Source organism: Malaya genurostris, chromosome 2 (genome assembly GCF_030247185.1).
Source record: "Malaya genurostris strain Urasoe2022 chromosome 2, Malgen_1.1, whole genome shotgun sequence".
Taxonomy (NCBI): Eukaryota; Metazoa; Arthropoda; class Insecta; order Diptera; family Culicidae; genus Malaya; species Malaya genurostris.
The window spans coordinates 182,462,858-182,473,729 of NC_080571.1; the positions used below are offsets into that span (position 1 = coordinate 182,462,858).

Sequence of the window (10,872 nt, forward strand, 5' to 3'; positions counted from 1 at the left end):
AATATCGGAAGGTAATGCGTATTGTCTAACAATGATCGACAAATTCACACGATGGCCAGAAGTGATTCCTATCCACAACATGACAGCAGCTACAGTCGCGCATACATTCGTTAGCAGTAGGATTGCGCGCTTCGGAGTTCCAACAAGGATTACCACCGATCTCAGAAGACAGTTCGAGTCCGAACTTTTCCGAGAATTAATCAGATTATTGGGAATAACTCACCTGAAGACTACGCCGTACCATCCACAAGCAAACGGGCAAATCGAATGAACTCATCGACAACTCAAGGCCGCGATTATGTGCCAACAGAACAACAAATTGACAGAATCGTTGCCGTTCGTACTCCTCGGAATGAGGACTGCCCTCAAGGAAGACCTTAAAGCCTCAGCCGCTGAAGCAACCTATGGAACAACCATTCGACTACCCGGAGAATTTTTCACCGAAACGAAAAACAAGCTATCTACACCAGATTTCATCACCGACCTGAAGAATAGAATGTCAAAACTACGACCTACTCCGACAAGCAACCATTCGAAGACAACACCTTTCATCCAGAAGGAACTAAGCAACTGCCGCCATGTATTTGTGAAAAACGGATCAATCAAACCACCTTTAACTCAGCCTTATGATGGACCATTCCGAGTACTACGCAGAAAAAAGAAAGTGTTCATCATCGACATTTGTGGAAAGAAATCCCCAACATCCGTCGACAGACTGAAAGCTGCCTTCATCGAAGCCAATGAATTAGCATCAAAACAGCCTAAACCCCCTCCCCTCCCGGTTATCCGAAAGGATCGCCAAAGTATTTTTTCTGATACTCATTGTTTTCATATTGGTACCCTTCGTCAGTTCTAAACTTTTGATTCCTAATAAGAACTCTATAGTACAATTCTGTTGCATGAAGTCTGGGTTCAAGTTTTTGGATACATTTTCGTTCTATATCAATTTCTTCTAAATACTCCAGTAACTCATACAATGTCTTCTTTTTGTGGCCTTGTACCATTCGTTTCAATTCGTCGTTGTATAAGTCTGCTAATCAATGTAGTCTAAGACTGACTCCCATTGGCGATTCCCGAGCAAAGCACCCTTCATTGTAATTGTCCAAAAGCCAAAAGCCTTGGTATTACATTCCTGTAGTGCAATTTGACCTTCTGTTTCAACAGACTTCGCAGCCGATTCAGAGTGTACAGAACCATTGCATGGCTGGTGCTACGATCCTACTGACACTACGAATCCTTCCATGTCGGGGCTCGAACATACGACAACTGGTTAGTAAGACCATTGCCCTATGCATTGAACCGCCAACCCGGGCGAAATTTGTAATTGTCCAACTGTTCTTTAATTCTCATTATGCGCTTTTTGTAATTTTTGAATGATTCATTTGGTTTTTGACGCAAAGTTTCTATTTTTAAAACAACGTCTTCGATTCATTTGATTTCTCTAAATTCGCGTATAAGATTTTCTTTGATTTTAGGCCAATTTCCGGTTTTTATGTGCAGTAATCGAGCTGCCGCATCTTATTTCAACTTCAATAATATTACGTAGATCAGATCGTCTCTAGATGTCTCTTCTGGGAATTGTTTTTCGAATTGTTAAATATGATAAATGAACGCATCTAATTGTTCGATAGTTCCATCGAACTCTGGAATGCACAGCAGTGCTTCCGCTTTAGGGAATTGAAAGTCCATGCTTGTTTGAATTTAATTCTTGTATTATGATATCTCTGTCATACCTCCAAATTATTATTTGGCTTGCCGCATGTTTAAAAAAATCTGAAATGAGTCTCCCTGGACGATACTAATTTTTAGCTGTAAATATTTACAATCTTGACCGTGGTTATGGTCGAAATTCATTAACGTAAATAAACTTGATCTAGTCTCACATTACTGGTCATTGTATAGCACAATGTTTCAACTGCATCGAGCTGCTGCGAGCGTTTTTCGTTCGCGTTTGCATTTTTGTTTATTATTCAGCCAGCCCAACTCGGTGCTCTCAAATTTGTCCTGCAAGCTGTGTGGGCAATTCCGATCAGCACAAAATACCAAACTGTCTTTGTCACTCATTATTTTGATAGAAGTCGTGCAACCTATATTCGATCGGCTCATTAGGCTCGATGGAGCCGTTCGATACTTGCTATACTATGTCAGTCCAAGAACGGCTGCCGTTGCTTACTCGCAAAATGATGCGTCAAAATACCGATTCCTTCGCTCATACGCGTAAGGTTCGGTTGGCCCCCCTAGCAGTGACCTTGACTTTCTAAACATACTAGCTGAATTACCCGGCGTTGCTCGAAAATATGTCGTGAAGGCAAGGCCGAAAAAAGGTTGTTCTGCTTAGTGAAACACTCTGATTGTAGTGAAACATAACTTAGACGGAAACTCGATTGAACAATACTCCGTTCATGTTCAGATTGCGAATAATCAGTGTCCCATCTCAGATCTGACAATAATCATAATTTCCATGGTATTCTCGACCAATTTGTTCAGTTTTATATTTGAACCTTTTTGTTAGAAAAATTAAAAACACCTTTCTATAAATACCTTTTAAGTAACCTCCGAGTTACACACACACACACACACATATATATATATATATATATATATATATATATATATATATATATATATATATATATATATATATATATATATATATATATATATATATCTATATATATATATATATCTATATATATATATATATATATATATATATATATATATATATATATATATATATATATATATATATATATATATATATATACAGGGTGATTTTTTAAGAGCTTGAGAACTTTTTTAAACAATAAAACGCATAAAATTTGCAAAATCTCATCGGTTCTTTATTTCAAACGTTAGATTGGTACATGATATTTACTTTTTGAAGATAATTTCATTTAAATGTCGACCGCGGCTGCGTCTTAGGTGGTCCATTCGGAAAGTCCAATTTTGGGCAACTTTTTCGAGCATTTCGGCCGGAATAGCCCGAATTTCTTCGGAAATGTTGTCTTCCAAAGCTGGAATAGTTACTGGCTTATTTCTGTAGACTTTAGACTTGACGTAGCCCCACAAAAAATAGTCTAAAGGCGTCAAATCGCATGATCTTGGTGGCCAACTTACCGGTCCATTTCTTGAGATGAATTGTTCTCCGAAGTTTTCCCTCAAAATGGCCATAGAATCGCGAGCTGTGTGGCATGTAGCGCCATCTTGTTGAAACCACATGTCAACCAAGTTCAGTTCTTCCATTTTTGGCAACAAAAAGTTTGTTAGCATCGAACGATAGCGATCGCCATTCACTGTAACGTTGCGTCCAACAGCATCTTTGAAAAAATACGGTCCAATGATTCCACCAGCGTACAAACCACACCAAACAGTGCATTTTTCGGGATGCATGGGCAGTTCTTGAACGGCTTCTGGTTGCTCTTCACTCCAAATGCGGCAATTTTGCTTATTTACGTAGCCATTCAACCAGAAATGAGCCTCATCGCTGAACAAAATTTGTCGATAAAAAAGCGGACTTTCCGAATGGACCACCTAAGACGCAGCCGCGGTCAACATTTAAATGAAATTATCTTCAAAAAGTAAATGTCATGTACCAATCTAACGTTTAAAATAAAGAACCGATGAGATTTTGCAAATTTTATGCGTGTTATTGTTTAAAAAAAAAAAAAAAATATATATATATATATATATATATATATATATATATATATATATATATATATATATATATATATATATATATATATATATATATATATATATATATATATATATATATATATATATATATATATATATATATATATATATATATATATATATATATATATATATATATATATATATATATATATATATATAAGTTAACTCACAGATTATTTGATTTAGGTTTTCAACAACGAACTGTCTCGGCTGAAGGCACAATTGAATCTGATTTTTATTCGTCAAGAAATAATGTTTCAAAGGTACTTATGAACTACACTGCTTTCTAGGTATTCAGGTGCTCGGTTCAAATTAACGCGATGTCAGCGGCGGCACCATCGGTGTACCGGTGGATCGCGTGGTGGAAGTCTTGGTCGTTCTCGGTGTTGCTAAGGGCTGCGGGCTCGATGCGGTCGATGACGGTGAAATGCTTATGTTGGTGTGGCGATTAAGTTATTTGCACATGATACTGGTTGAGTCCGTTCGGTAACTTATATATATGTACATATACATATACACACATATATATACCCCCAAACCTCCATTCACGCAATAGTCAGGACAACGTAAATCGAATTATGACGTAAGAAAAAGTTTACCTTCTGTATATGTATTATTAGATATGTATAATATATTGGATATACATTACAATATGGGTATTTTCGGAACGGGTTTGATAAGTAAATGTCGGAAAACGATGTTTGAGGTGGTTCTGAATTATAAGATGGCGACTTCCGGTTTATTGATATTCCTTGAAAACCCTTACAATATGGGTATTTTCGGAACGTGTTTGATGAATAGATGCCGGAAAATGATATTTGAGATGGTTTTGAATTCCAAGATGGCGACTTCCGGTTTATTGACATTCCTTGAAACCCTTACAATATGGGTATTTTCGGAACGGGTTTGATGAATAGATGTCGGAAAATGAAATTTGAGGGGGTTCTGAATTCCAAGATGGCGACTTCCGGTTTATTGATATTCCTTGAAAACCCTTACAATATGGGTATTTTCGGAACGGGTTTGATGAATAGATGTCGGCGACTGGCACCATTAAGAAGCTGACAAGCGATTATAAATACACTCTCTTACTCAATGCTTGATCGGATAAATAGGTATTAAGCGAGAGGACTAGTGTTTGATGGACAGAGAAGATGTTTGGATGTAAGGTATCGGTCGGGTGACGGCCAGGATGTAGACCATGTTCGATGTACGTTGCTACTATGTCTGTTTCGAGTTTTGGAGTGGCTAAATCAAGATCAGAGTGGCGAAATGGTAGCGCGTATGCACGGAATGCATAAGAACGCAGGTTCGAGTCCTGTCTCTGAGCGTATCTTTTTCCAAAAAACTCATCTTTTCTGTTAGTTTTTCTTTCTCTTGGCTTCTCCAATATATATTTCCGCTCAGTCATTGCAAAAACTGAACTTAGTCACGGCGGCTTTACGCCAAACTAAAAATTAATAAATCGTATTAGGATTTGTTGTTCGCAAATCGAAGGTTAATATCCTAAGTTTAGTGCAAATCTAGAACAGCTCGGTTAGATTTGTGCACTTTTCGCTGTGTGAAATTCACAGTAATCGATATCAAGTGAAACCTTCTTTGTTTTTGCGAAAAATGTTCCAGAGTTTAATGTCGCAATTTGACCCATCTGAATGCTAGAAACGAATCCCTACGGCATATTGATAGTTTCGTTCAATAAATTAGTCCTATTGTATCATTGATCAACCCAGCGAATTAATGTGTTCTTTATTGGAAGATTATAATCGGTTGTAAACGCTACACCTACACCAACCATATCAGTATCGCACCCACGGACAACAGTTCAACCTGGAATTAGATGACGGAAATTAGTGGCATCCATCGGAATTCGAACTCAAGTCATCACTCTTTCAGAACGCTTACATAAAAGGTTCTTTTCAGAGCCACCAATATTTTATTATAAAGAACTATACTGGTTATTTCATAATATTTGTGTTTTAGAATGTTAAATGTAACTAATCTGTACTTTAGATTAGGTGCATCGTTTCAAATTCTACATACAATTGATCAACTAATTGAAATTCGGAAGTGTTAAGAAACATGTCAGTTGTTTTCGTATTCACGACATCCAGTTATGTCTCTGACATTACTCACCCGCCTCTTTTGACACACTTTACCCTATTATTTTGGAACTGGAAGTCGGATCCAGATGAAATTTAGAAAGTTTGTAATGGATAATTAGACCACTTGAATCAGATTGTGGAAATCGGTCGCGCCATCTCTGAGAAAAGTTAGTGAACAAATTTTATTTTTTTACTCATTTAACCTATAACTCCGGAACCAGTAGTCAAATCCAAACAAAATTCAGGAATTTGTGTAAGACCTGAAGAGCTTTCTCAACTGATCCAAGTGTGTTAAAATCGGTTTATTCAACTCAGGAAAAAGTTGGTGTACTTATTTTCACATTTTATATGAGACCTCAAGACCTTTCATTTGAATCTAAGAGTGTGAAAATGGGTGCAGCCATCTCCTATAAAATTTAGTGTAATAAAACGTTACATACACATGCGTACATACACACACAGACATTTTGCGTACTCGACGAACTGAGTCGAATGGCATATGACACTCGGCCCTCTGGGCCTTGGTAAGAAAGTCGGTTTTCACAGTGATTGCATAACCTTTTCATACGAGAAAGGCAAAAGACATTTAACAAACCTGTTTTTAATTCTAAAGTTTTTAGCTGCATATTTTAATCAACCGGCAGGTTTTTTGCAAATGTTTCAATATTCTTTACGGATTTAATAGTACACAAAATGTAATTTTTTTTTCAAAATCCTGACTCGAATTCCTGTTATAAAGGCGGTGAGGCATAAAACAATCTCACAAGTACATTTCCTACACTTAAACAATAACGTTCCGGTTTAGACTGACTGATTTAAGAAAACGTACATTAGATGGCCAAACCATACTGTTTCGCAACGCGCTTAGTTTTATCTCAAGATAGCTGAGATCATTTTTTCTATATCACATTATACAAATATGTTTGGAAACAAAATCTCCACGTCACTTATGAATGCATATAGTCTTATTTAATTCATACAATGCAATTCAATTCAACATCTATTTCGATTTTGATCACTGTTGAGCGGTTCTATATTCTTTCTATAGAGAAATGCAAAAATAATGGAATTTACACCATTATTTTTGCATTTCTCTATAGAAAGAATATAGATTTGAATGAAAATAAAAATTTGTTTAAAGCTCAGAGACACTTATCGTTTTATATCATTCAACTCACCTCGATGAATGATGAATTAAGACATTTTATTTCTATTTTTAAATAACCACAGTTTTCCATCCAGAAGCGTTCAGTATATGTTTGAAACGTCGACGACCGTATTAGAGAGAAAACACAATAATCAAATTGATTTTGCAAAAACTCATTGAGCATGATTTTCGGACCTACCTTCCTGTACAAATTTTGGCTATATAAAAGGTTTATTATCACCTCCTTTCGGGTGTAACACCTATTACCAGTCACCATGTGTTACATGTATAGATAGTGGAAGGTATCAATGGAGGACTATGACTTAAACAATGAAAACCTTAGTTACTCAATAAATTGAGAATTAAATTAAATAATATTTGCCAAATATAGCCAATAGAATTTTACATTACATAAAACATTGGATAGATTACAATAAATTATTTATTCATCAATTATCAATAAACCGGAAGTCGCCATCTTGGAATTCAGAACCACATTAAACATTATTTTCCGACATCTACTCATCAAACCCGTTCCGAAAATATCCATATTGTAAGGGTTTTCAAGGAATATCAATAAACCGGAGATCGCCATCTTGGTATCCAGAACCACCTCAAAAATCGTTTTCCGACATCTACTCATCAAACCCGTACCGCAAATACCCATATTGTAAGGGTTTTCAAGGAATATCAATAAACCGGAAGTCGCCATCTTGGTATCCAGAACCACCTCAAATATCGTTTACCGACATCTACTCATCAAACCCGTTCCGAAAATACCCATATTGTAAGGGTTTTCATGGAATATCAATAAACCGGAAGTCGCCATCTTGGAATTCAGAACCACCCTAAACATCATTTTCCGAAATCTACTCATCAAACCCGTTCCGAAAATATCCATATTGTAAGGGTTTTCACGGAATATCAATAAACCGTAGATCGCCATCTTGGTATCCAGAACCACCTCAAACATCGTTCTCCGACATCTATTCATCAAACCCGTTCAGAAAATATCCATATTGTAAGGGTTTTCAAGGAATATCAACAAACCGGAAGCCGCCATCTTGGTATCCAGAACCAACTCAAACATCGTTTTCCGACATCTACTCATCAAACCCGTTTCGAAAATACCCATATAGTAAGGGTTTTCAAGGAATATCAATAAACCGGAAGTCGCCTTTTTGGAATTCAGAACCCCCTTAAACATCATTTTTCGACATCTATTAATCAAATCCGTTCCGAAAATACCCATATTGTAAGGGTTTTCAAGGAATATCAACAAACCGTAGATCGCCATCTTGGTATCCAGAACCACCTCAAACATCGTTTTCCGACATCTACTCATCAAACCCGTACCGCAAATACTCATATTGTAAGGGTTTTCAAAGAATATCAATAAACCGGAAGTCGCCATCTTGGTATCCAGAACCACCTCAAATATTGTTTTCCGACATCTACTCATCAAACCCGTTCCGAAAATACCCATATTGTAAGGGTTTTCAAGGAATATCAATAAACCGGAAATCGCCATCTTGGAATTCAGAACCACCCTAAACATCATTTTCCGACATCTACTCATCAAACCCGTTCCGAAAATATCCATATTGTAAGGGTTTTCAAGGAATATCAATAAACCGGAGATCGCCATCTTGGTATCCAGAACCACCTCAAACATCGTTTGTAAGGGTTTTCAAGGAATATCAATAAACCGGAAGTCGCCATCTTGATATCCAGAACCACCTCAAACATCGTTTTCCGACATCTACTCATCAAACCCATTTCGAAAATACCCATATAGTAAGGGTTTTCAAGGAATATCAATAAACCGGAAGTCGCCATTTTGGAATTCAGAACCACCTTAATGCAGCAGCCCTATTTTTTCCATAGAAATCTATATCTTAGCTAGTACAGACAGTAGACCAGTAAAGTTATTGCAATGCTCACGACTGGCTATTTTAACATCAGCTTAGAGGTGGCTTGTGCCGCAGGACATCTCTAACTAGAACCTTACTCGACCGTCGGTTGACCGGTAGAAGTGATTACCGTAGAAGTTAGGGCAGAAGTTAGGTCAGGCACAAAATTATGTGCTGTAGGCAAGTTAGGGCATTAAAGTGGAAAAATTATTAGAAGAAATAAAAGAAAAAAAAAATAATTTAAAGTGCGGTCTATAAGTGCTTTGAAAGAACTACCCCTCTCGCCGCTCGGGCAACGCATTGTGGTGACAGTGAAAAAAAAGAACATTTGAAAAAATATACGGAACGCTATTCGAGAGGAGGTATTGTGCCGCGAGTGAATTTAAAATGAAGACAGTTATAATCAGGTGAGTCTACATTTTTTTTATATATATACAGTGGACAAATAAACGCACGGCAAGGCAGGTTTATGAACTCAGCAGTCTGTACATTGTCGGTACCAGTATTATCCGCGGTCATGTTAAAAATTTAAGTTTCTATTTCTTCACTTCGGTCAGGTTTGCAAACGATAGAGTGAAAATAAAGCTAGGAATTATTGCGCGCGAAGACAGTTAGAATAACAGCGTTCAAGTAAATAATTGACTGAATGCATACGAAGTTCTGATCGTACTAATAATCAACGTCCGCGCTGGCATTTCGGTGCTAATGAAAGCACATAATATATAGATTGACAAAACGAGCAAACGCAGCAGATACTATCGCGTACACATATCGACGATAATATCATTGAGTAGCTTTTGCACTTGACGCGCGCGCGAATGAAATGAAATAAAGAAACAGACATATATCTGACTCAGTCGGTGTTGAACAGTCGTTCGCACCGCACGCGTATAGCTCTTTGCTCCTGGAATTTTTTTTTCTGGCTACCTAGAGTTTCATTGATTCAAGGCTTCAGTCTTTTTCAAGGCTACCTGAATCACTAACTAAGTGATACAAAGAGTGATATTAGAGTGACTAAGTGATACAAAGAGTGATATTAGAGTGACTAAGAAATTAATCAGCCTTTTATAAGGCTAGCTAGGAGTCTAATCGAAGACTAATTTAGCCTAGTTAATTTAATTTAAAATTTTTCAAAAATGCCTGCGTCCAACCGGAAAGGCAACAAGCCTAAGGCTAAAAATAATTCAATACGGAATAAATCACAATCCGTTATTCAACATTTATCTAATAACATTCACGATCTTATAGAATCTGAATGTAAAAATAAAAGACAACGGACGGATTTCCCTTCCGTTGATCCTATGCCGTCTAACAATATTTACGAGATTCTTCCTGAATCCGATTGTAGTGACATAGAAGAAAGTTCTTCAAAAATTCCCAAAATGGACGCTTGTCGTTCTGGGAAGAAACATCAATCTATGCCACCAGTGACGGTGATGATTTCCGACTTCAAAGCATTCCGTACTGAGCTTTCTACTTTTCTCCCGGAAGTAAAAGTCTCATTTCAAATCGGACGAAGAGGAGAATGTCGAGTCTTGGTGGATGGATTGGAAGATTACGAACGTCTTATTCGATATTTGTCCGAGAAACTTCATAAATTTTATTCATATGATATAAAATCAGACAGACCCTTCAAGGCTGTCTTGAAAGGATTATCAAATGATCAAAGTGTTGATGAAATTAAAAATGAACTAAAAGAACTGCTTGGTTTTGCCCCTTCCCAAGTAATACTTATGAAAAAAAGAGCGAATGGTACTTCTAAACCACGCTTTGGAATTTCCCATGAACTTTACCTAATACACTTCAATCGAAGTGATGTAAACAATTTGAAAATTTTAGAAAAAGTACGTTTCATTTCCCACATTAAAATTCATTGGGAACATTATAAACGGCATAATCGTATTGCAAACTTAACGCAATGTCGTCGTTGCCAAGGCTTCGGTCATGGAACCAAAAATTGTCATATGGATATACGGTGTTTGAATTGTGGTAAATCGCATTCGAA

General features: G+C 36.9%; 1 protein-coding gene across 1 annotated transcript; it reads left to right on the forward strand.

Annotated features, from left to right (window-relative positions):
• Positions 1-352: 352 nt before the first annotated feature.
• On the forward strand, positions 353-856 carry LOC131429023 (uncharacterized). The gene has a single exon (XM_058593078.1). The coding sequence runs from the start codon at positions 353-355 to the stop codon at positions 854-856; it is 504 nt and encodes a 167-aa protein (XP_058449061.1).
• Positions 857-10,872: the final 10,016 nt, after the last annotated feature.